Raw genomic sequence first — 26,534 nt, 5'->3', positions numbered from 1 at the left:
CCCTCTCTTGGGTTTGGGGACAGCCATTTCATTCCTCACCTAGGTTTTCCTCTGACTGCACTGAGGGATGTGGTCTCTTCCTACAGCTAAGAGTGACAGCAGCAGACGTTTGAGGGGTTTCACTGTGATGTCAGCTGCTCTTTGAGGCTGTGGGTGCTCTTACCCCCAGCACCATGAGTGGGAAGGGCTGGCTAGCTGGTGGGTAGGGGCTGGGATTTGAACCTGTCTTCTAATGCCAGTTTGCTGCTCCTTCCCTGCTGCTCTGCCTTCTCTGTTGACGTGCCCCTTTTGCTGATGCCCTCTCTTGTCCTATCTGAGGTGTCCTTAAGAGGACCTGAGGAAAAGGATATGAAGGAGTGCACTTAGTGGGCTTTTTTTCCCAGTCAGCCTTGTACCTTCTCTGCATCTCTGCTCAGTGAGATTCCCTCTTGGGCTTGGGGCATGGTGGGGATAAGAAGGTGTTGGTTAACAGAGTCAAACACTGAGTAAGAACAACTTCAGAGCAGCAATAGATTTGCCTAGTTTCATCTCAAATTCTAATGCTCATGTTCTAATATTTTATTTTAAAAATTAGGTCAGAAAAAGAGTGCACGCCAGTATCATGTACAGTTCTTTGGTGATGCCCCAGAAAGAGCCTGGATATTTGAGAAGAGCCTTGTAGCTTTTGAAGGAGAAGGACAGTTTGAAAAATTATGCCAAGAAAGTGCCAAGCAGGCACCCACGAAGGCTGAGAAAATTAAGGTGATACATGTTTTTTCAGTGTACTTTTAGACCAAAAATTTAGTTTTATTAAGTTCTTTCTTTATTTTGTTTTGAACTTAAATAGTTGCTTAAAATGGCTTTCTAATGCCTGTCATTATTTACTTTTGCCCAAGTATGGTATAAAATACGCATGTGTCTTTGGGGACAACTTATCTTTCTTTTACTCATTTCGTGACTCTCAGAAATAATTATTTTTCTAATTTTATTTCCTTTTATGTATATATAGATTACATTAATCAATTAAAATTGATTTCTCATTTGAAGAAACAGTTATTAGCTAAGTTGTGTTTAAAACCTAAGTTAATTGGTTTTATGGCTTCTGGTTTCTAAGTTTATGTGAAATTGTAAAGACAGTCTTTAAAGTGAATTAACTTTTATGCTGGTCTAATGAAACTTACAATGTCTTGTGTTTTTCTTTTCAGTTGTTGAAACCTATTTCAGGGAAATTGAGGGCCCAGTGGGAAATGGGCCTTGTCCAAGCACAAGAAGCTGCAGGCATGTCAGTAGAGGAGCGGAAAGCCAAATTCACCTTCCTCTATGTGGGGGACCAGCTACACCTCAACCCTCAAGTAGCTAAAGAGGCCGGCATTGTTGCAGATCCTTTGGGAGAAACTGTGGACTCCTCAGGGGCCAGTGATGAGGCTTCTGCAGACCCCAGATCCGTGCGAGAAGAGGGCGTTCCCATGAAGAGAAGGCGAAGAGCCAAAAGGTCCAGCTCTGCCGAGAACCAAGATGGTGACCCTGGCACAGAGAAGAGTACTCCTCAAAAGATGACAGAGGCCGACCCCAAGAGGGGAGTAGGGTCTCCTCCAGGGAGGAAAAAAGCCATGGTCTCTGCTTCACGGAGCAGGAGGGGTGACGCCACATCCCAGTTTTTGGTCTTCTGTCAAAAGCACAGGGATGAGGTCAGTACTCTGACAGGTTCTGAGTTTATGTCTCATGCCACAGAGTTTCTGCATTGGAGGGTATGGAGGGTGTTCTTCAGTGCAGAGTCATCTCTCAGCAGTCTTCAGTGAGCCTTGCAGAGATTTTAGATGTATTCAGTATTACTAGGAAATAGCCATTTTGACCCTTGGGAGCAGATACTCGTGCCTGTGCTCTCCTCCCAAATGGATGAGAAGATGCCAGCAGCAGTGGGAAGTTGGTTTCAGTGGGCTGCCTGAGCTGGAAGCTCTGGTGAGCGTTTTCTTTAGCAGGCTGTTTTGAGACCTCCAGTTCCAGACATTTAGAAAGCTGATTACCAACTAGCATGGAATTGTCAAAGGTTTTTTCCATGATACTTAAAAGGACAGAAATATAATCATGATTAAAGTCTTTAAATAATTTTCTTAATTGTTTTCATAAAATGCATGATTTGTTGGTGCATAAGAAAGATCCTATTCTGTCATTAGGAGCTGTGGCTCCCCATTTGGTTATGGTAGGTGTTACTTGAAGTAAATGGGTTATAGTCTAGGACTTTAAACCTTTTTCATTATAGTGTTCATTTTAATCTTACTGTCTTGGCAATTTTCTGTTCAGAAGTCCACATCCATATGGTGATTAAAGGTACCAATAAGAAATAGTGTCTGGGGCTGGAGGTGTGGCTCAAGCAGTAGAGTACCTGCTTAGCAAGCATGAAGCCCTGACTTCAAACTCTGGTACCACAAAAAATGAACAAAAAGAAATAGTGTCTGTTTTTTGAGCACTGTCCATGTGTAGCCAGTGCCCATTTGTGATAGGCAATATGGCACAGTGTGGGGCCATGAGAATTCCACAGAGTTGTGTACCTAAATGATTGTGGTGTTGAGAGAATTCCACAAGATGTGGTATTTTTATTCTTACACAGAACTAAAAAGTCTTCTAGAGAAAGTGTTCGATGCCTTTAGGAGGCACTTTTAGGGCTTTTCTCAGTAATATAAGAGTGGTTCTTACTAGAAAATCTGTTACTGTGAGTCACAGGATTAAAGGGTTATCTCAATTGACAGAGGAAAGGCATTTGACAAAATTCAGTGCCTTTCTTTTTGGCAGTACTGAGGTTTGAACTCAGGTTCTTGTGCTTGCTAGGCAGGTGCTCTGTATCTTGAGCCATGTCCCTAGTTCTTGTCTTGTTTTTTTTTTTTGGTGGTACTGGTGTTTGAACTCAGGGCCTTGTTGCTTGTTAAGTAGGTGCTCTATTCATAAGAGAAATAAATGGGCATAGTTGTAAAGAAAAAAGTTGTTATTTTCAGAGGTCTATGCAGAACCTCAAGAGAATGTACAAGTTCAGTAAGGTTGGTGGTTGTACGGTCAGTGTACAGGTGCTACAACAAAGAGGAAATGGGATATTAAAACTGATACTATTGATGATAGAAATAAGATACAAGGAATAAATACTAAGGAGTAAGACTTGGAGAAAAATGATAGTTTAGCAGGCCTAAATAAATAAAGGTATATTTATAGGCAGGAACATTAAGTTGTCAGTTCCCTCTGTAGCAATCTATAAATTTAGCACAATTATAATAAACTCTCACCAGAAATTTCTGAGCCCTTCTGAATAGATGTTCATGTAAGTGTGTTTATGAAGAAGCTGGGCCTGAGGACCTCCTGACTAGATAGGAAGTTCTTTTATTAAAAAGCGACATTCATGGGGCTGCAGGCATGGCTCAAGTGGAAGGGTACCTGCCTAGTGTGCATGAGGCCCTGAGCTCAAGCCCTAATACTGCCAAAAAAAAAAAAAAAAAAAAAATTCATGCTGGGAAACACCCCTCAGAACAGGGCCCAGAGACAGACTATTGAGCATGTGGAAGTTGATGGGAAAGAGGGTGTGACGGGAGGCCATTTGGGTGTGATGGGTTCTGTGGATGCAGCACTTGGGACCATGTGAGATTTAAAGACTCAGCCAAGAATGCCTGCCTAACAAGTGTGAGGCCCTGACTTCAAACCTCAGTGCCACAAAAAAAAAAAAAGAAAAGAAAAGAATTTAAGACTCAGTCAACATCGGATGGGAGAGGAGCTTCCTCACCTTGGAGAGGAAAGGATTTCTCAGTTAAGCCTAACTGATCACAGACTATAAAGGAACTGTGTTAAAATGAAGATTATGTGTGAAAGACGCTATGCACAACTACAAGAACAAGCTATATGTCTAGAGTCCAAACAGTCTTGAGGGACAAAACAGGGAAGGATATGAAAATGGCTACTTACAGAAGAGTCTGAGTGACTCCTAAATACACAAAGAAGTGCTGCTTGACCTCATACATAACCAGGGAACTGCAAACCGAAGTCATGGGGACAGTCATCGGGTAGCAGTGCTGAACTTGGAATAACTTGGGAGTTGAGAAGATGAGCAAGAGGAGTTCTTGAAGAATACTGGTGGAGGTCTGGTGGAGTGACTCAAGTGGTAAGAGCACCTGCCTAGCATGTGTGAAGTCCTGAGTTCAAACCGCAGTGCCACCAAAAAAACGAGAGAGAAAGAAAAAAAAAAAGAATACTGATGGTGGATCATTTATTACATCTATTTGGTAGAGAAATCTGGCAGTATCTACCGAAACTGAAAATGTATTCTGTCTTACAATTTTACTCTTAGGTATTTGACCCTAGAATGATTTTGCCCTTGCACCCAAGGAATACACCACAATGTACAAAACTATAAGGTGATAGTTGTGAATAGTAGTTGTAATACGTCCCTACAGTGTAATTATACATAATTAAAGAAGAAAGCAAGCTGCTGAAGGATATGCAGATCTTGTACAGAGTTTGAAAAGTCCACTATTTAGTTGTACCTACCTATATACCTGTGTCCATCTAAAAAGAGTGAATGGTTAGCTGTGAAGGTATGTTCCTCTGTCCAGGAGCCAAGTCTTCCCAGAGAGATATTGACATCCGGTAGAGGAACCATGGTCAATTGGATTTAAAATGTACAAAGCACTCAGCAGTGTGTGGACAGTCACCACAGCAGCTGTAAGTGGAGAGGGTATGAGGATAAGGTCTGAATGGACACCACCAGCAGGGAGGGATGTGCCAATAGCCATACCCCAGCATGTTCGAGGCTGTTTTCTCTTTGCACTCTACTTGGTTGAAATTACATCCAAAAAATAGGTACCTGAGAAATCAGACCACTGCTGAGAAACCACCCTTTCTGCTTTTTTGGAATCCGGATTGATCTCAGACAGCCTCTCTAGTACTAAGAAATGTGGTGAAGCTCAAAGCTTGGATTGGTGTCATAGTGAGAGCAAGTACACCCAGATGAAGGTGCACACTTAGAGTTCATTTGTGCACCAGGGTCAAGCCCCCCCACCCGAGGCTGAAGCCATGGCTATAATGCCTTTGGGGGCTTCCATCCTTCCTCTGTCCCTACCTCAGTGGTGGATTCATGTGTTGGTCAAAAAGGGAGATTACAGTGTTTTCTGTTTGTCACCTGTTATCATTACAAATGTGTGTGCAGGCTCTGTCATAAGCTTTGAATTTAAGCTCTTCCCTAAGTCTCTTTTAGGAGTGTCAAAAACTACTCCCAAGAGTAGTTTTTGTCTGGAGGTTGGTAAATCACTTAGCCAATTGCCAGCGCTGGAGGCACAAGCTTGGCTGGTGCTTCCTTTGCCACCTCCTGGGCCCTCCTTTTCTAGAGTTGCTGGGTAGGAGACCAAGACTGTTGAGGACATTTGGATGTCACTTGCTGACTTCTTGGAGGTCAGTTTCCACCTTCTTTCTTGTTAGTGAGGAGAAGCACTGTACTTAAGATGAGTCTTCAGATGGGGAGTGCTTTGCTAAGTTTTCCATCAGCCTTTGTCCATCAGGCTTAGCTTAGAAGTGTAGCCCATCAGTGCAACAGGATATTCCTGATCACAGCTTCAGGACCTAGTCAGAGGCACATGAGTGTGCTGGAAGATGTGCTCTGGAAGACAGACGGTGAGCAGCCCGGGCAGCAGCTATCACATGACAAAGCCTAGGAGAGCCAGGGAAGTGTCTACTGTGATTAGAAAACACACCCAGAGTTTACCAAAGGCCTAGTGTTAGCAGCAGTTTCATTAGCAAGCTTTTTGGCTTGAGTTTCCAATTCTTAAAACCTTTTCCACCTTCCCTGATCCTAATTTTGTTTGTTCTTACATAGGGTCTTGCTGTGTAGTCTAGGCTGTCCTTGAATTTGTGATCCTCCTGTGTGCTGGGATTACAGGCATGTGGTACCATTCCCAACTCAGATTCTTATTTTTACAGATCTATTTGTGTTGAGCCCATGCTTTATCTCAGTTCTTGGCATATGCCTTGTTGCATTGCATAAGAAGTTACCAAAAAAACTTAGCAACTTGAAATAACAGTTTTCTGTGGATCAGGAATTTGTGAGAAACTTTCTGGTGGATCAGGAATTTGGGAGAAACTTGGGTCTTCTGAGGTTGCAGCTAAGGCGTCATATGGGGCTAAGCCATCTGAAGATTGCTGGAGCCAGAGGATCTACTCCCAGGTTCTTCATGGGGCTGGTGGCACTTTCAGTGCCTTACTGTGTGACCTTTCTACTGGGCCACTGGGAGGTCCTTACAACATGGGGGCTGATTCAAAGGAGGGTACATCCTGGATTTGGAAGTCTCATGCCACCATTTCTCACTGTGTGATTGGTTACCCAGGCCAGCACTCTACCTAGAGTAGAGTATGACCACCGTAGAGTATGGGTACTGTAGCATTCTTCTCTGAAGTCTGAGAACAAAAGGGAACTGAAAGGATGTGTGAGGGGCAGGTGCAGTCTATGAGGTGTGCTTTAGTAGTACTGATAATGTTGCAGTCAGGTATGGGCCTGTGGAGTTTGGTTTTCCATATTTTTTGGGGGGTATGCCTAAAATAATTTACTAAAAATAAAGTAAGGGCTCCACAGGGCTAGTGGAGTGGCTCAAGTGGTAGAGTGCCTGCCTAGCAAGCATGAAACTCTGAATTCAAACCCCACTATTGCAAAAAAAAAGTAAATAAAATAAAAATAAAGAAGTAGCTACAATTCAATGTTTACCACGTGTCAAATAACTTGCCAGTATGTTTTTGTGCAAAATTGTACTCTGTACTTACAGTGACCTTTTCAGGTGGGTATAAATTATCCCCATTCTGTAGCTGGATAAACCAAGCTTACAGATGTAAAGTCCCTCTGCCCTGCTAGTGAGGTGATGCAGGCAGGAAGGAGAATTGGGCCCTGGCCCTGATGTGTGGGTGTATGCACACGTGTTTAGAGCCTGTAAGTGTCATACTAAGATACTCCTCAATTTATGAGGGGTCATGTCCCAATAAACCCATTGTAAATTGAAAATCTCCTAAGTGGAAAATGCATTGAATACTCCTAACTTGCTGAACACCACACTCAGCTTCACAGCACGTTGTAGAGAGTTGGTTTCCCCAGGATCTCAGAGCTGACTAGGAAAGTTCACAGCCACAGCCCAGCATGGTGAGAGAGTGCTCTACCATACATGGATAACTTGGGTAACAAGTCAAAATACAAATTATAGTTTCTACATAACTTGTATTGCTTTCACACTATCACAAGACAGAAAGACTAAGTGAAAGGCCATCTTTATTACACAGACTTACTTTAGCACATGGTCAGTGTGTTATCAGCCCTAATTGATAATGAGGACATGTTTTTTGCCCCCTTTGGGGCAAAGATGGTGAGAGATGGAAGAAGAGCAGAGTAAGCTCCCTGGTGCAAGGATGGTGGTGTGCTGTCCCTGGTACAAAGTGCTCCAGAAGGACTCCTCATAAGTAACATGGCAGCTGAGAACTACAAGGATGGGAGCCTGTTGGAGAAGAAGGCTTGAGGGAGGTTGTAGGGTCTCCTGCATCCATAGCCTGGCTGTGGGGTTCTACTCCAGGACTGGACAGGACTGTGATGCCTGGTCCTAGGTGTGGGTTGGGAGTGAAAGGAGGTGGATTGATAGGATTGAGAGCCAAGATTCCAGTCTGAAATGATGGTGATCTGGATGGAGGTGGGCAAATAAAAACACTGAGGAGTAGAGCCTATTTGCTCCATTCAGGCTTAGAAATAGGAGGAAGGGTGGCCTCTAGGGGATTTGGGGATCTTGTTTAATGAAGAAGGTGGGAACACTGTTAGGATTTATTCTAATCAAGCACACTGGGTGATTAAAATCAACCCAGAGGTATGTGACCAAGGAGGGCACAGATCCACAAATGAACCTACTTTTGAATGTCACTCAGCAGGTTCGGTGGAAGTTGGGGAGACAGCCCTGCATGGCCAGAGGGAAGTCAACTCAAGTGGAGTGGGAGCATTGTATGCAGGGCTGGGAATGTCTAGGCAGGGATGGAGGGGCAGTGAGGTACTCAGGAGAATACTGCAGAGTGGAGGGGCAAGAGCTGAACTTAAAACTGTAGAAGGCATCCTCAGTGGGGAGGCCTCAGGCAGTCAGACTGGATGTGTCTGCAGGTTGTTACTTACCTTTTTCTGGAAAGGCAGGTCGTGAATATTGATGGGAGTATAGATGTCCAGGCAGGGCTGCAACAGGGAAAGGGCAAGGGGAAAGCCATTGAGCAACCCACCTAGGCAGCAGGAGGCCAGATGGTGCAGGGCATCAACTAGTAGAAGTCATCTGCGGTGAGGAGGGATTTGGGGTTGGAGACAGGTTACCAGTGTTGATTGACAAGTGGTAGATGTAGGTGGTGATGGTAACCAGCCAACAGGAACACTGCCAGATGAAGTGTTCCTGCCCTCTTCACAGAGTGGAGGTGAAGATAACACCTTCACTTGCCCAAGTTCACAAAAAGCCCCAGTGAAGGAGTCAGTGTTGGAACCTGATCTGCTTCCAGAGAGTGCTAGTTAGTGCTTTACCTTAGCCGACAGTTTTTATAGGGACATGGCAGGCAGTGATGTTGGAGCATGAAAACAACCATAGATAGGACATCAATGGATGCTTGTGACTGAGTTCCAATGAAGTTTATTGACACTGGCCTTTGAATTTCCTTTAATTTTTGCATGTCATGAGATATTCTGATTTTTTTCAACCACTAAAAAATATAAAAGCCATCCTAAGCTCATGGGCTGTCTTCAGACAGGTGGTGAGTCAGCCCTTGTGCTTGCACTGTCAGTGCCTCTCAAATTCAGGTGCACATTAGAAACCCACAGGAGAACTTTGAAATATGGAAATTTCCAGGCCACCAGATTGAATTGGCCTTGGGCAGGTCCTAGACTCATAGGCTTTAAACTCCCAAAGGTTACTGCCACATGCAGCCAGAGTTGAGGGCAAATGCCCCACCTGGAGGCCTTGTGAAATGTAGCTTCCTGGTCCGTACGTCTGGGAGGGGCTGGGAGTCTGCATGTCTAGCACATTGCAGGGTGTTTATGATGCTGAATGGTGCAGGCCCAGGGAGGGCCTGTTGTCTGTGCAGAGCAGTTACTCTGTGCTGGCCTGGGCTGGGACAAAAGTTGGGACTTGCTCCTTGATAGAGTGTCTTTACCACTTGTCCGAGTCTCAGACTGAAAGATGTAGGGTGGCTGCCAAGGCCTTGCTCATTTCTGTGGGGCTTCCTCTGCTACTGATTTTTTTTTTTTTTTTTTTTTTTTTAGTACTGGGGTTTGAACTCAGGGCCTTGCACTTGCTAGGCAGGCGCTCTACCACTTGAGCCACTCCACCAGTTCTGTCTTGTGTTGGGTATTTTTGAAATAGAATCTTACAAACTATCTGCCCATGCTGGCTTCAAACTGTGACCTTCCTGATCTCTGCCTCCTGAGTAGCTGGGCGTAAGCCACCAATGCCCAGATCTGCTACTGATTTTTTAAGGATGCTTAGAAAACTGTGGCTTAACATCTCTCTTGTGTGTGAGAGTAGAGATTGTACCAGGGCTCAGGTACCACTTGAGCTATAGCCCTAACTGTATTTTCACTTACTTAGTTTGTTGCTATTTTTGTCTGAAGCTTTTCTGGGACACAGTTCTAAGATGTGGGAATAAAAATGTCACATGCTCAGTTCTAAAGGGCTGTCCATCGGGCTTTGTGCTGAGCACAGTGAGTGTTATATGTTCAGGCTTCTCCTCGCCCTTTCCAATTACAGGTCCTGCATTTGACTTGGGCTGAGCATGGCGAGCTCCGCATGCCCAGGCTCCTCACCACCCTTTCCATGTTCACAGGTCGTCGCTGAGCACCCAGATGCTGCTGGTGAGGAGATTGAAGAGCTGCTTGGGTCCCAGTGGAACATGCTCAACGAAAAGCAGAAAGCACGCTATAACACAAAGTTTGCCCTCGTGACCTCTGCCCAGGCGGAAGAAGACTCTGGTAAACCTACAGCTGTACTCTGCTGAAGTGTGGTGTGTGAACTATAGTCACCTGGCCAGAACACATGTAGTTACAGCAGTGTCACCTTACTGTCTGCATTTCCTCCCTCATCACCAGACCTGTTCACATGGAGCAGGCATTCTGGCTGCTGTAGCTGGAATTGTGGGATAAGGATGGAAAAGTAAGGGAGCTGGCTGATTCTAGCACTCCAGGCTTAGTGGCATAGACCTCAGGCCTGTGGCCCTGCAGTGGGGCCTTCTGGAGCAGCCCTCCCCATCAGCTTGCACTCAGACCTTATGGGGGCTACCCCCCATAGGTAGGGAGCCCTGAGCCTGGAATGGCAGTGCCTAGCCTGTTTACTTGTGGACTTGAAGGTGAGATTAGTCTTAAATTTGGTTGTCCTTTGGTTCATCCTAGGCTTTCAGTTTAAAAAAATAAAAAAAGTACTGCTTTGCTTTAGGCAATGGCAAGGTGAGGGAGACTTAACACTGTAAGATCTGGGAAGTTTGTAACAGGGATTCAGTTGGTGATCTGTGTGGGCCTGGACACACAAGTTATGGAAAATTGCCATTTTAATATAATAATCATAACATTTGGGTATGAACTAAAAATACAAAACAAATCTGTCTCTCTCTCAACATTGATCATTGAGTTTTGGAGAGACCAGATATAAAGTGTTGGAAGACAGACCTGAAAGGGAGGCCCCCTGTGCAAGCTGGCTCCCTCCTAGAATAGCACTCTGGGTGTTAGGCCATGATGCACACACACTGGAACCCTCACTGGTTCTCATCTTAATTTAGGGCTTTCTAGATCACAACATTACCTCATTATTAATTTTGAATCTTGTTCGGTTTGCTTGGTTTTTGTTCAAATGATGGAATTTACAATTGCAAGGATGAGCTGGGCACTGGTGGCTCAACACCTGTAATCCTAGCTACTTGGGAGGCTGAGATTGGGAAGATCCCAGTTCAAGGCCAGCTGGGGCAAATAGTTTGTGAGATTCCCATCTCCAAAATAACCAGCACAAAATGGACTGGAAGTGTGGCTCAGGTGGTAGAGTGGCTCGTTTGTAAACATGAACCCCGTGTTCAAACTTAAGTCCCACCAGAAAAAATAAAAAATAAGATAAAATAGCAAGGGTGTTGAGGATGTGTGAATTTTCTCTAAAAGGCAATCACCTAACCCTCTATCAGTGCACTAAATCTAGGGAGGCGTTTCTTTACAATGGCTGAGCTGACATTTAAAAAGGAGCCAGCCTTTTACTGAAGCCAGGGTCAGCTTACTCTGAAGAGTAAGTATGATTTTGAGGCTGACCCTGAGCTGGGAAGGCGGTCCCTTACTAGGTAGGAGGAGTGGCAGTGGGTTTCCACCCTCAGTATGTGTCAGGTGCATGCTGTTCCCAGATGCCCTTGAACCCTGGTGCTGATCATAAAGATGCGCCATCTCCAAGTCAGCTGTCCATGTTGCTTATTCCTTTGAGGAAGCTGCTGCTTAACCTAGGTTAAGCGGCAGTGCTCAGCAGGCGTGTGGGGGAATATGAAAAGCACCAAGAATTATCTCACGGTGGAAACCCTGTGACTATTAGATGAGTGCAGCTCAGTGGGCAGAGTTGGCATTACCACCTGAGGAGGTTCTGGTGAGGCTGGCTGGCAGGTAGTGGCTGAGCAGATCCTTCTCTGAAGGTATCTTTCAGACACAGCCTTTGTGGCCAGCCAGGAGCAGAGCCTTATGAAGAGTTTGCTGGGTCCTGCTCATACCATCTGGGAGTTGGCAACCAGGGAGGGCCCAGCACTGACTGCTGAGCTCCTCCAACAGTAACTTGAGGCTGGAGCTGAGGTGCAGCCCATGCAAATGTAGACATCTAGACTTGGACACTGTGGCTCTTTCCCCAGGCCCGCTGGACCAGTGTGCTGGTCACTCCTGTGCTGGGGTCTTCTGTCCCAGCAGGGCAGTGAGCTTGAGGGTGACTGTTCTGCAAGAATTTTGTTAAGTAGAATGTTAATGAAAAATTTGGAAGCTGGAGGTATGACTCAAGTGGTAGAGCACTCAGTGCAAAGCCCTGAGTTCAAACACTAGTACCGCCCCCAAATAAATGAATGAGTAAATAAATAAGTAAAACCCTTGAACCTCTGTAGAGTAATTGTATAAATGAAAATACAAGATTTGTATTTAGAAAAAGCAGTGCAGCGTCCATTTAACTCTCCAGATTTTTCATTCTTAAATGTTATCTTTCTAGGTCCGTGCTATTTGGACACTTACGAATTAGTGGTATTTTTGGAGACTCTTAATACATGGCACAGCCCAGCAAACATAGAAAAGCCCTTAAATTGCAGATGCAAATGTACAAATGAGCCAGGCGTCTGTGGCTCACACCCGTAATCTAGCTACTCAGGAGGAAGAGATCAGGTGGATTGTGGTTTAAAGCCAGCCCAGGCAAATAGTTTGTAAGACCCTATTGTGAAAAAAACCCATCTCTCTCTCTCTCTCTCTCTCTCTCTCTCTCACACACACACACACACACACACACACACACACACACACACACAAAGGCTACTGGAGTAGCTCAAGGTGACTGGAGTAGCTCAAGGTGTAGCCCCTGAGTTCAAGCCCCAGCACCACAAAAAGAAAAAGAAATGATTATTTAAAGTGTTATCAGTCCCTAGTTCTTTAATGCAAAGAGATGTGACCCATAAAACATAGGCTCTGGAAATTAGCATGGTGGCTGGAGACCCAAAATGAGCTGGTGCATACCAAATGCCAGGGTTGCATTCTCATTGCACTGGAAGGCAGTGTGTGGATGTTTTTCATGTGTTTCCCTATCTCCCATCCCCCATTCCAAGGTAATATTAATGGAAAGAAAAGAAACCACACAAAGAGGACAGAAGACCCTCCAGAAGATGTTGATGAAGAGGTACCCAGGAAAAGACTTAGAACAGACAAGCATAGTCTTCGGAAGGTAATTATATTCTGGGTTTGAACACATGTTGTGTAATTCTTGGACCCCAGACAAGAGACAGGCTGTAGTCCTGGGCTCTCCTCAGGATGGTACTCAGCAGTAAGGATTTGTTTTTCTTCCTGAACCCTACTAAGAAGGCTACTGAAAAATTACTCTGGGGCTGGGGTGTAACTCAAGATAAGAGTGCTTGACTAGCATGCATAAGGTCCTGGGTTCCATCCCCAACATTGGGGAGAAAAAGACTCTTGTCTATGGAGCTTAATGATGAGATGACATGAAAAATCCATCAGAGATATATATATTACTTCAGTGAAAAGTTAGAGAATCCAATGGAAACAGATTTTGTGAACTTTGTAGTAATTCGTAGTCTTGTTCACTCACTGGGAATCTTAGGCAGGTAATGTCAGCAGCACTGATGTAACAAAACAGGACAGCACAGGGAAAAGGACATCCCAGCGCCTTATGCCTCCCACACAGTCCAACATCAGTCAGGACAGGAATGAAGCCACTAAGGTCCATGTGTGCAGAGAAAACAGTGGATTCCTCTGTCTGCCACATGTCGCTCACACGTAGCAAGTGTGAGCGCCATTTGTTTCACCTATCTCAGGTGTCTAGTTAGCTTTTCATAAACTGAGTGTAGATGGACTTGGTCATTATGGTTAAATTTATATTCAGTAAAGTTCTGACACAGTAGTTACAGATTTATGATTTTGAGTAGAGCTTGATACTGTCTTTTACTATTATAAATGAAGTTGCCCTTTTTATTGTGAGGAAAGTAGATTTCATACTGCTTATGTATAGCTGTCTGGACCGCACTGTACATCTTAACTTTTGACTTCTATTTGCAGTTTAAGGGAATAGGCTGGCCCTGCCCTATTTGCCTGGCCAACAAAGGGACCTTCTGGTGCATATGCCAGCAGATGGGGCTGTTTAGTGGTCAGGTGTCAGTGTTAGGCTTGCTAAAATGCAACCGCTGGAGTTCGCAAGTACCAGGAAGTGTGTACTCAGAATCTCTTCTGGTCACCAGTTGTTGAAGCAGCCTTTCACCGGCAGTCTTACTGACATTGTTTGCTTTGACATGTTTAAATGATGTCCCTAAAATACTAAAGATGTGATCCTGACATTGGAAACATCAAAGTTCACAATAAGTAGTGAGGTAGAAAGTTTTTTTATTAACTAACAGTTCAGAAAATAACACAGTCTTAAAATGAAAAGTAGTGCTGTCTCCTCTGGTCTGGTTTTTATGAAGCTAAGCTATATTGCACACAGTTTCTGATCTGTTTTGGTTACTTTTGATGTGCTTCCAAGAGTAGTTGAAGTGACATCCTGTCCCGTCTTCCCTGTCTACTACCCTAGGGTAGAGGGTGAGGCAGGTTACCAGTGCAGGGAGCCTGCCTTCTGAAGTGGCCAGGTGACCATTAGGCAGTACTGCCCTGTGCTATTGAGGTAGTGGATTTTGAACTATGTTGCTCAAAATCTCAGCACTCAACAGAAGGTTCATGATCTTTCATTTGTCCTTTTTGTTGTTTTTCTCAGTTGTGGAATGGGTTTTATTGGTCTTTGCAAAATAAATCTGAACTTCTCTCCAGATTGGAAATCCTCAGTGCTGTGAGTTCTGCAGTAATGTTGGCACTGACTTCCTAGGAATGACTTTAATTTAATCAGACTCTAGAGGAAAAGGGTTAAATACCTTCTAAATTTTACTCTGCTTTGGATTCAGCAGAAAGTTGAGGTAGTGTACAGAGCACACTAGGTATCTTAACAGAACTACAGCAAGTCTTGGCACAACTTTGCCCACTCCACCCTCCTGACAGCTGTAAGAACAGGAGGTATAAAAAGAATCAGTGTAGAGTGTGAAAGAGACTGAGGTTGGGCAGCCAAGGCCCACTTGTGTATGTGGAGCACATTTCCACAAGAAGTTTCTGTTGTGCAAACTTTCAGAAACCTGTATTCATTCACCTTAGAAGAATTTTTTTCTTTGTTTTCTTTTTCTTTGCCCCTCCCTTCCCTTTTTTTAAATAACAGAGAGAGATGATCACCGACAAAACGGCCAGAACAAGCTCTTACAAGGCCATAGAGGCAGCCTCCTCTCTCAAGAGCCAGGCAGGTAATGTGGTCAGGCTCCTTCCTTCCTTCTTGAGCAGGGGCTTCAGCTCTGCCCTTGGGTAGCCTCTACTGGGAGGGCTGAGAGGGGAGAGGAGAAAGGAGAGCAGGGCTGGGCAAGAGGGATTCAGGAGCCTCACAGTAGTCAACCATTATGGCTAAAACCAAGAAGGACACAAAGGGAAGAAGCTCCTCATGGAATTGAAAAATAAACTTTTTCTTTTCTTTTTTCTTTTTTGGTGGGACTGGGGTTTGAACTCAGAGCTTTGTCGTGCTTGCAAAGCAGGTGCTCTACCACTTGAGCAATACTTTAGCACATAAATTGTTGTAAGGATTCAGCCCAATTTAGTTGAGGCTACTTTTCTACTGAGTTTTACTTAACTTTATTATTTTCAAGCTGAAATTTTACTACTGAAGTGATTTAAACCAGAAACTTTTGGGTTTCTTGCTTAATGGCACCAGTCATTGCTATGAATTCCACCACTCTTCAGGATTCTGATGTTCTATGCTTATAACTAAAAGTAAATAAGCTATAAATAAGCTACATCACATTTTAAAGAAACTAGCTTAAAACATTTGTGAAAAATGTAGAGTAGACCTTGTTCAAAGCCCTGAGTTCAAACCCCAGCACCACTCCAAAAAAAGTTTATGAAAAATAGCTATCCAAACAATAAAAAGGGTAATGAGATCCCTGACCTTTTCATGAATATTGGAGAAGCTGGCCGTCTCCAGCTCTGAGAAGGAAGACAAATGGGGAGGTAAGGGTTGGGAAGACTGCGAGTATCTGCTCTCCTTGTGTTGCATGAGGTGTTTTGCTGGGTTTTAAAAGTCAGTTCATGAGACTACATTAAAAAAAAAATAATTTTAGGGCTAGAGGTGAGGCTCAAGTGGTAGAATACCTGCCCAGCAAGCATGAGGCTCTGAGTTCAAACCCCAGTACTGCAAAAATAAGCTTAAAAAATTGAAAATTTGAGCATTAATTGGATACCTGATCATATAAAAGGATTATTTTTAAGTGTAGTAATAATATTGTTATACTTAAAAGTCTGTTTTAGGAGGATTTTTTTTTTTTTTTGTGGTTCTGGGGCTTTAACTCAAGGGGCTCATGCTTGCTAGGCAGGTGCTCCTACCACTTGAGCCACTCTACAAACTATGTAAAACTTTGTTTCAGAAATATTCACTAAACATTTTTTTTTTTTTATTAACCGTACTGAGGTTTAAATTCAGGACTTGAGCCATGCCTCTAACCCTTTTTTCTCAATTTTTGAGATAGGGTCTTGCTTTTTGCCTGGGATCCCTGGACCATTGTCCTATTTATGCTTCTCGAAGTAGCTGGGATGACAGGCTCATGCCACCATATCCAGGTTTTCAGTTGAGATGGGGTCTCTTGAACTTTTTTGCCCAGGCTGGCCTGGAACCCCAGTCCTCTTGATCTCAGTCTTACACATTATTGTGATGACAAGTCTGTGCTCCTGTACCCAGCTGTTGGTTGAGAGAGTCTTGTGAACTTTTTGTCTGGGCTGTTCTTGAACCCCAATCTTCCCAATTTCAACATCCCATGTAGCTAGAAATGAGCCATTGGCACCTGTCTGCACTAAACTTTTTATGGATGAAATAATACTGGAATTTGCTTCAGAATAATCCAGCAGGGAAATGGAACCAGGTATGGATGAAGCTGCATTGCCCTGAGTTGATGGTTGGGGGCCAGGTGGCAGGGATGTGGAGTCCTTGTACAGTTTGTTGTACTTGTTGTACTTAATTTATAGTCAGATTTTTCTGTGATTAAAAAGTTAAGTCCATGCCAGATGTGATGACTCATGCCTGTGATCCTCACTACTCAGGAGGTAGATTGTGGTTCAAAGCCAACCTGGGCAGAAGCTTGCAAAACCCCTTCTCAACCAATAAAAGCTGGGTGTAGTGGCACATGCCTGTCATCCCAGCTGCACAGGAAACGTGCAGGAGGATCATAGTTCAAGCCTGCCCAGACATAAATGAGATAGTTTCTTTGAAAAATAGCCGAATTGAAAAGGGCTGGGGGAATGGCTAAAGTGTCAAAGCACCTGCCTAATCTCAAAAATAACCAAATCGAGACAAGCTTGGAGAGTGTGACTCAAGTGGTAAGATGCCTGCCACCAAGTGCGAGTGCAAGACCCCTTGTGCCATTTAACAACAAAGCTAGGCTCAGCGTGGCACAGGGGCCACAAGGTGCATCTTCAGCATTTCACTTATCGAGGGCAATTTAAACCAGCAAAAGAGTTTGAGGGTTTGAGATTTAAACTTCACTTTGTAAAACAAAATTATTTTGCAGCAACGAAAAATCTGTCTGATGCATGCAAACCACTGAAGAAGCGAAATCGGGCTTCCACAGCAACGTCTTCAGCTCTTGGGTTTAGCAAAAGTTCATCTCCTTCTGCATCCCTAACTGAGAATGAGGTAAAATGATGATTCTAACGATATCGTGGCTTTCCTCTGAAGGCCGTTAGTTACCCACATTGCAGTGTGAGTGAAAACCTGACTTGATGAGCATGACGTTGTGTCCTTGTAGGTGTGAGTGAGTTTGAGATTGTCCTGTCTGTCTAAAATTCATGAAGTGGAAAAAAACGGTGTACCATTTTAGTGTGTCTGAGCACACTGAGTATAAATACACAGTGTATACTGTGAATGTGTAAGTGTGCATAGACGCTGCAGTCTTGATGCGGTGAACTGTTTTCACTGTTTTAAGATGTTATGTTCTGAAGCCCTCACAGCAAAGGAAGTCACACTGGTTGACAGGACACACTGTGTTGGTGAGCTGACACTACTGTCACTGTGCACCCACAGTGGGTGGGAAAGGGGCTCACAGTGGGAGGAAGCCAAAGGTTTCTTGTTTCTCATGCGTTCCATGTCTCTGGTCCTTTGAGTTCTGGCATGTCTTAGGTACTTGAATGTGGAGGCAAGTCAGAGCTACCACTGTACCACAACTCTTGGTTCTGGACTTGCTATAAATATACCATTGTAGTCGTAGCTCTTGGGGGCTGTTGCTGTCACCTCTGCAGCACGGCATCCACATGACATTGCCAAAATCAGAACAGAGAGCAGCCACAAAATACAGGGATGATGCTTTTGTCCAGAGGTAGCTTGGGTTTCGTGACTTTAGTGACTACCTTCATGGAGCTTCCTTTCCAGTTTTAATTTCTTGTTGTTCTGATCCCTGTGATTCTGTTTTTCTCCTTGTAGACTGGAGTCCTGTTTTATATTTGTGAGGTGGTAACCTTGGCCATTATTGGAACAGGGTTGTGAGAGATGGGGATTGGACAGAATGCTTCCTTCTCAGTGAGTCAGAGGCCGCACTTCTGGCCTGGCTCTGCTGCCATCCCCAGTGGGGCAGAGTGTGTCTCATCTGTTTCCCTATTAGAGGAGGTTGTGCCTTCCAGCGTGTGAGGATCCTGGGCAGTCTGGCGGGGCATCCCAAAAGCGCTACAGCTCACGGCTCCAGACCCCAGCACTGCTGTAGACATAGACGCTCCTTCAGTGGGATCTCCCAGAGACTCATAGCAGCTCACATGTGGCCACAGTGCTCACATGTGTGGGACTTGGGCTTGCTGGCAGTTGGTACATTCTTACATCTGGAAATACTCTGTTCCTTATTGAGCTTCTGTCTAGAAGCTCTCCAAAATGAAGCTCACATGAAAAGGTAATTTTTTTAGAGTGGGGGCCTCTATTGTGGTTTGAATTCAGGGCCTTGCCCTTGCTAAGCACATGTTCTGCATTTGAGCCATGCTCCCAGTACTGAAAAGGCAAATTTTATGCAAACTATTTTTCCTCTTCCCTTTCTTTTTGTCCAAGTTCAGGTTAGGACCTTAGAAAATTAAATAGAAGATGATGTGCAATTCCAAATAAGAACACTGAAAGTGCAGTGTTTCAGTCCTGTAGGCCCTTTCACTTATGCTGGCATTGCCATTCTCTTCTCTCTTGTGCTGGGAATGGAGCCCAGGGCCTTGAGCATGCAAAGCAGGCTCTCTGCCAGAGAACTCTGCCCCAGCACTGAGTTTCTCTTGTATCATACTTTGTTCACTTCTCTAACTGCGTTCTTACTTGCACTGTTGTCAGGCAGGGAGAAATAAAAACCCAAGTCTTGTCTGTTAACTCCTGGTCATCAGTCTTGTGTATTGAAGGCTAACACTGTGGGATGGAGATGAGAACAGGCTGGGGGCAGCTGAATTGTCTGAACTCAGTAGAACTTAGAGGAAGCATTTTATGTACACTGGACTTAATTGGTCTTTAGTTCTTTAGAATGTTAGAGGTTAATGGATGATTAAGTTCATTTATATCATATATGAATACATTAAATGCACACACTTTTATCCATTTTGCAGGTGATACATAGATCTCACAGTGTCTATTTCCTTTACATGAAATTGTTTAAATTACTAGGCCTTCTCCATTATACCACTTTTGTGTTGCTTCTCTGAATCTTCCATTGGAGTACATTTTTATAGAACTGCACTGTTAATTAAAACACTTGAGGCGAGTGAGTAGACTGTCTAGTGCGCATCAGCAGTGCTCAAGTACAGTGAGTGTTTACCCGAGCAGTGCTGAGTGCCTGCCAGCACGCCAGCAAAGTGTAGCCTGATTCTGACGTGAGAATCTCTGGGGTCACAGTGGCCCCTCATTTGCATTTCCCACCCTTTGCATGTTTATATTTCCTTCCTTTCACCACACTAGATTAAAAGAAATAATGGGTTTTGTAGGGTTGGTATTGAAAGACATTTGAGGTCATGTTGTGGTTTAAATTCTTGAAAAATGTGTATGTGATAACTTTATATTGGAACAGTTATTACATGGAAGTACCTCACCACAATGAAGAGCATAGATTAAAATGACACACCTGCATGTCAAAGGCCTGTGAAGGAATTAATGTGATTTAAGTGTTTTGTAACTTCATTTCTTATTCCCTTAGTAGAGCAAATTCTTATTTTTTTCGCCTTCACTGGTAACAGCTTTTATGGGAGCCCACATCAGTCAAGTTGGACTTGAACTCAGCCGCCCTGTACTGCACTTAGAGTGATGTAATGCCCCAAGATGTCTGCTGCAGGTGGTGCATCATCGTACACACTAAGTGACATTTCTATCACAATCACTTTATGGAAGATGTGTGATAATCTGTTTTTACTGGTATTAATAAACACATACAATGAAGAAAACAGATAACAAATTTTAAGACCAAGGTAAGATACCTAATCAAGGCCATTTAATCAATCACATTCATCTCATAATAGAAACACATTCATATTCCAGTGATCAATGTAGATTTCAGGTTGGAAAGGAGACCCTTCAATCCAGGCCGTCCCAGACCTGCAACAGTGACACTGCATCGAAGGAGTGATCCTGTTCAAGGTCATGTTTTCCTCTAGTTCATAACTTACTGAATTTTTATGGAGAAACGTCAGCATCTGTTCCTTCAGAACAAAGGACAAACAGCATACGTTAAGGGTCCTCGTCACCTATCCTCATGGCCAATGAAGTGTGTTCAATACTGTAGATATTAAACTAACTTCCAACATAAAAGGCAGGAAGGGTTTTGATTCTGTCCTTTTGTACTCAACCGTTTTACTATGACTCTAGACACAGTAAATTTTTAGGAAAAATACATTTACAGTATCATTGTGAGCCATTCAACTCCTGATTCAGTGACTGATATGTGGGGACGCTACATAGCCAGGTTATTTACACCAACCACACCGAGAATTGCTTTTGTGGGGCACCAGCATCACGCTGCTGTGCTGTGGTCTTGGGCGCCCAGCAGGGGCTGCCCAGATGTCGCATGTTTGCATGGGAGAAAAGGCTCCACCTGCCCTCAGCTCAGGAGGCAGAGCTCATGCACATGGCACCCCGCCATCCCCGCACACTCCTCAGATGTGTTCCACCTTGTGTGAAAGTTGCGAGTGATGCTTTTGTTCCAGACCATGAAGTGACATGGTGCATGTAAGACACAGAGGTGCCCAGCGCCTTGCAAGGCTCAGCAGTTTTCTGTTGTGACAGTGACGGTTATGACAATAAAATAGTTAAGAATCACCACCTCTCCACTTTTATACAAAAGTGTCATTTTGCTTTGGCATGAAGAGTGATCCTATTGACTGCATTGTGCATGTGGGGAAATAAAATAAACCCAGAAGCCTAGAGCTGTTTGTATGACATGGTAGGGTTCTGGACTGTGTGCCTGTGACTGGTGGGTTGCTCCACTGGCTCTGCTAGAATATAAAGGGAGGCCTGGCATCAGGAACGGCCTGGGAACAGTCTAAGTTGTACTGTTTCTGAAGGCACAAAAGAGCACAGGTAAATTAAAAATTCTCAAACAAACAAACAAAAAATGTGGAGGCTGATGGAGTGGCTTAAGTGGTAAGGCACCTGCTTACCAAGCATGAGCCTGGAGTTCAAACCCCAGTACCACCAAAAAAAAGAAAGAAAAGTGAAAACAACATGATGGTGTGAAAATGCCCCTTGTTCAAGAAGCACTGTCTCAAAGTAAAGATGCTAGCCTGAAAAGCTTTGGGAAGAAGTGATTGCATTTAAAATTACTGCATGGTGAATTTTGAGTGGGTGGCCAGGCAGTGTGCGGATTCCTCAGGAGTCAGCCAGAGGACAGCTGCTTTCTTTCCTCTGAAGGGGGAGGTGAGGACTTCAAATGACCAGTGGTGTCCACAGTGTGGCATAGAGTTGGCTTCAGCTGAGTGCAGAGGGTGCGTGGTGGAACAAGAATGGGAATTGTGGAGTACTCCTCAGCTGGGGACAGAGGCAGGACACTTGGCATTTGGCAGTGAGAGGGACAGTCCCACATGCGGCAGAGTTGTCCTGTTCCAAAAGCCAGCGGAGGTCTCACTGGATGAGCAGAGTTCCAGCAAGGGCAGCTCTCAGCCAGCCTCCTGATGGAAGGAGCTGGTGTTTAAAGAGCTTGGGAAGGAGGAGCAGCAGCTTGTCTGCCACGAGCACAGAGCTTCATCATGCTGCAGACTTGACGTGGATTTCTTGTTTCCTAACTGTCAAAATAGCAACAGGCCTGTCAAGCCTCATGATGTCCCATTGTTGAAATGAGCTTTGCTCCTGCCATGTAGAGAGTCATCCTTTGACTTGCTTCAAACCATCTTTCATGTTCATGTTTGCCTGGCAGGGGAAGGTAACTCTATAACACTTGAGGCATCTGAAGGAGGTGAAGACTTGTCCGAATGTATGGAAGTTTGAATTGTAGATATTCTGAAAGTGCGAGTCCTCTGCAACCCCACAGTGGCCCATGCTGGAGTAGAGGCCCTGCTAGTTGCTTCTTTTCTTGTCACAGTCAACGAAAAGCCAGTGTTGCTCTTTAGCCTGTGACACCGTAGGTGTAGGTGCAGCTCAAGACTAGTGCTCATTATGTACATTCCGCCTATATTTACCAACTGAAAATAACTCCAGTGTTTTTAAGAGTTCCCCCAAACCAAGAAACGTAAACTTCATGACAAGGGACCAGAGTTTCTCAGGACCCACCATGTGTGAGGGAGTCTGTCTGTCTGCCACCTCTGAGGAAGGGCAGCCAGCTTCTCATGTGGGGTGGAGGCCCTCTTAGAGCGTGGTCTCCAGAGGCCCCTCAGCTTAGGTGTGTCTAAATCTGTAATTTTGTGAAGTAGTTTACCAGAGCACAGGAAGACTTAAAGCAGGGTTCTGTGGGGTTGAAGCCTAGCAAAGCAATGGGCGATTTCACTCATGGCAGAACATACCAGCAGGAGAAAGTGGTGAAGCCTAAACTGCTGGTGACAGAGCTGTAGCTCCCACGCTGTCCACTCAGCATTTGTACTGAGTCCTGTGCAGGGCCAAATATGTCTGTCACAGAAATAAATGCCCTACAGAGAAGGAAGCCAAGATGATAAATTTGCGTCTGGTTCCTCAAATGCTGCCCACATTGTGGATACCATTAAAATGACTGGATAGCACCCTTGGGAAGGATCTCATTCAAACTGGCATGAGGGCAACACTGTCCATCCTCCAGGGCCGGTGTGCGTCCTGTGCAGGGTCCTGGCTCCCCTGGCATGCTTGAGCAGTTGGGAACCCTGGGCAAGTGATTGTTTGCTGACCTCAGTTGCTGTGCGGGCCTCAGATGCCTATATCACTGAGGACGCTTGTCTGGTAGTGGCAGATGGGGAGTAGGGCCATTAACATTTAGCAAGCTGGCTTCCTTTCTCAGCCATGGCTCTAGGAACTGCATTTCTCCCATGACGCCAGCCTTTTGAGTTGCTGAGCCACATCAAGTCCTGCTGTGCAGGTCAGCTTCCTCGTGGGACTCTGAGACATGTAGCCTCCTATGCTCATAAAATCAATAGTTTCATTACCTCAATTTTTAAAAATTTAGAAACAAAAAAAGTAATTGCCAAGGAGTGCTGTTTGTCTTTCAGAGCGTAAATCTGAACTGTCTTGTTGAGGAGCTGAAGCACCCCTGCTCTCAGAAGGGCTTTCCTGACCTGACTTCTAAACGCTACTGCTGCTTACTGACATCTAAAGGTTTTTTGGGTTTTGTTTTTGAGAAATATACTGACTCTGGCTGGTATACTTTAGGACTTTGGGGAATTAAATTGAATTTGATCCCTGTAGGTACTGCTTTTATTGTTTTACCTAGAATACTCAAAATCACCACTAGTTGGCCTACCAGTGATGGGGAAGTGGACTGTTCCTGGCAGGAGACAAAGTCTGCATCTGCATTCCTCCTCTTCCTTGTACTGGGATGGGGAAGGGCATCCTTACAACACCTCGGGCGGGCCTCATCTTGTCAGACCCTGTGTAATCACACGGGTCCATGCTAGATCCACATTTGTAACCTTTCCTAGCCTACATAGTTGTTGGGCTCTTTGCATCTAACTTTTGCAGTATTTTGAACATGCTTACCATCCAGGGATATTCTGTTTTTGACAAAGTGGTTGGGATGGGGTGGGGTCCTGCCTTGACCGCAGGGTATAGCTCAGCTGCATGAGCCAGGGGAGCAGGCAGATGGGTGGTCCTGTTCTCAAGCCCGCCAGACAAGGAGACAAGGCTGAGCTCAGCTGGCCAGACGGGCCCCTCCCCAGCCTCCTCCTCCCTCCTACTGAGGACACAGCTGGGACACAGTTGGGTGACATTTTAGAGGCTCACTTTACCTTTGACAAGGGCAGGCCTTGATGGCATCAGTAGCCATGTGGCCACCTCTGGTCACAGCACCCCTTGGTCCTCACTGTCCCCTTGTCACACTGCCTGACTGCACAGAAGCCACATAGGTTAGATGACAAACATGAGGTACAATGACATTCTGTGCACCAGAGATTCTTTATGTTCTCAGTAACTCACACTTGGCTCTGACCCTAGCTTTTAGGGGCAGCTAGGAAAGTTCTAGTTTGTGTAACCCAGAGGGTCATTTTAATAAAAATTATTTTGAATTTTAGTATTTTAGATAATGACTTATTTTAAAATTATTTCAATTCCACTCTTAATATTTCACTGTGATGTTAAACTTCAAAGACCTGTCTGAGATTAGTCTTTTAATTTTAAGCTCATTATATACTCTGAGCACAGGATTCTTACTATTTGTAATTTCAAAACACTCTGTGAACGTACTCTTAGTTCTCAGTTTCTTCCTTTACAAAAGCATACTTAACCATGACAGTAATGTTGGTTTGTAGAAGTATTTGTTGTTCAAGGTCTGTAACTGTATTGAAAAACGATGTAGTACTCAACTTGTGAAGGGGTTGCTTTGTCAAAGATTAAAGTCAATGTGTGTAACAGCACTCGGAGGGAGGGGCTGACGGTGGCCGCACCTGGGTGAGCCTCCTGACAGCCATGCTGCTCCTGCCAGTTGGTTGGAAGATGTCCACTGGTCACGTTTGGTAATGCGATTGCCATCTTGGAAGCCCCGCGATAGATGGAGGAGGCTGCATTCCTTGTCCCTGGAGGAACGCATGCCTGAGGCAGGTAGACAGCTTGGTGCTGTCATTTACTGATTAGAGAGTGGAGAAAGTTATTTCAGGCTCAAGAAAACTTGGAGAGTCAGGAGCTAAGCTGCTTGGAAGTCATTGCCACAGACGTGGCCTTGGTGGACATGGGAGCAGCAGGAAAGCTCTTGACAGTGTTGGTTCAGTCACTGCATTTTCTTTTTCCAATATGTCCTATTGGATATGGAATAGATCGTAGATGGCGTAGACTGAGATCCGGGACTGTGTTGGGACCGGACAGGTGATGTGTCACTTCCGCAAATGGCCTCTCCAAGTAAGCCTGCCACCTGGTGCGCGTGGAGGTGGAGCCTGCAGCTGGAGTGAGGCGCGCACTTGGCTCTTCTCATGGTGCTCTGCTGAGCAGAGAGCCGAGGGACCCTCCTGACTGGCTAGGGGTCCATCCACTCGCTGGGGAGGGCATGGGGGGGTGAAGGTGGGACCCTCTGCAATTTGTGTCATGGACTGTGATATTGTAAGGTCTGTATTCTGTATGTGGATCTCAGACCCAATCAGGAGAAGAGCCTCATGTGTGTCGTTAACATTTATATCTCCATTCAAAATGTGTATTTGGTGTTTATTTCCTCGAAACAGACTTTGTTAACTTAGGAAATATCTCCAAGTGGAAACGTGCTAACTTTCTGTAAATCTTAAATAAAAGGTGCTGTTCCTTCCTCTGACCCAGGACTGATTTGTGTTTTCTGTCTTTCTCTCCATGCTTTTTCTCTTTTTTTTTTTTTTAAACTTCTAATTTGTTTCTTCACTAAGCGAAGAACCCAGGTTGGTGGATAGAGCACTGGGCTCTCTCCCCTTGAGCCACTGCTCAAGGCCCTCTCTTTGGGCCTCGGCTCCTCCATCAGATGGGTCAGCAGCTGTGGGGGCTGCTCTCTGTAGGGCCAGAGCCAGGCCATATGGTCACTGGTTCCTGCTGCCCTGGCCCCCAGCACTCACTCCAGTCTCAGCTCAGCATGTTTAGACTCCTACCCCATATCTGATAGACATGTTATTTGGGAGTTTGAACTCAGAGCATTTCAAATTACCTCTTTCTAGATGTTGGTTGAAGAGGTGGGAAGAGAGCTGGAGGGCAAGGGTGGGTGGTGGGCCCTGCGGCTCCTGCTAGTCAGCCTCTCAGTGATACTGCTCTGACCTAGCGCCGTGGTGCCATTTCCATCTGCCTGCAAAAGGTGAGGAAACTAAACTTAAAAGGCCTGTTTTCCACTAGAGCCTTGGTTCTAGATTGTCACATAAGCTGTCCCTGCTCCACTGGCCCATCAGAGCTGTGGGAGCCCTGGGAAAGCCAGCCCACTTTAACACTGAGTTCAAGTCAGCAATACACCTGTTTGATTTTCTTCCCACCACTCCCTGTAATCTCAGTGAACTAAATCTGAGAAGGCTCATGGGTAAGGCTGCAGAATGGTCATATTCCCTTGGGGTTGGTTTTGTTTCTCACTGTGGCCCAATTTTAATGTTTGGCTTTGTGCTCATTGGCAAGCAGCAGGCCTACAGCCTGATTACTTCTAGTTATTGAGATGTACAGGATGTCTCC

General features: G+C 44.8%; 1 protein-coding gene across 2 annotated transcripts in view; it reads left to right on the top strand.

Annotated features, from left to right (window-relative positions):
* Nsd2 (nuclear receptor binding SET domain protein 2) overlaps positions 1 to 26,534 on the top strand; it is a 70,072-nt gene that overhangs the window by 20,261 nt on the left and 23,277 nt on the right. Inside the window, exons 4-10 of one of the 2 annotated variants that reach the window (XM_074042745.1) lie at positions 575 to 741; positions 1,185 to 1,667; positions 9,823 to 9,967; positions 12,808 to 12,923; positions 14,949 to 15,030; positions 17,335 to 17,459; positions 20,006 to 25,668. In XM_074042745.1, the coding sequence (XP_073898846.1) occupies positions 575 to 741; positions 1,185 to 1,667; positions 9,823 to 9,967; positions 12,808 to 12,923; positions 14,949 to 15,030; positions 17,335 to 17,459; positions 20,006 to 20,068 (1,181 nt within the window). In that variant the 3' untranslated portion in view covers positions 20,069 to 25,668. Of the gene's footprint in view, positions 1 to 574; positions 742 to 1,184; positions 1,668 to 9,822; positions 9,968 to 12,807; positions 12,924 to 14,948; positions 15,031 to 17,334; positions 17,460 to 20,005; positions 25,669 to 26,534 lie in introns of those variants that run through there. The other variant, XM_074042744.1, reaches the window with a different exon arrangement.

This window comes from Castor canadensis, chromosome 9, assembly GCF_047511655.1.
Source record: "Castor canadensis chromosome 9, mCasCan1.hap1v2, whole genome shotgun sequence".
Taxonomy (NCBI): Eukaryota; Metazoa; Chordata; class Mammalia; order Rodentia; family Castoridae; genus Castor; species Castor canadensis.
This window is presented reverse-complemented; position numbering and strand designations above follow the sequence as displayed.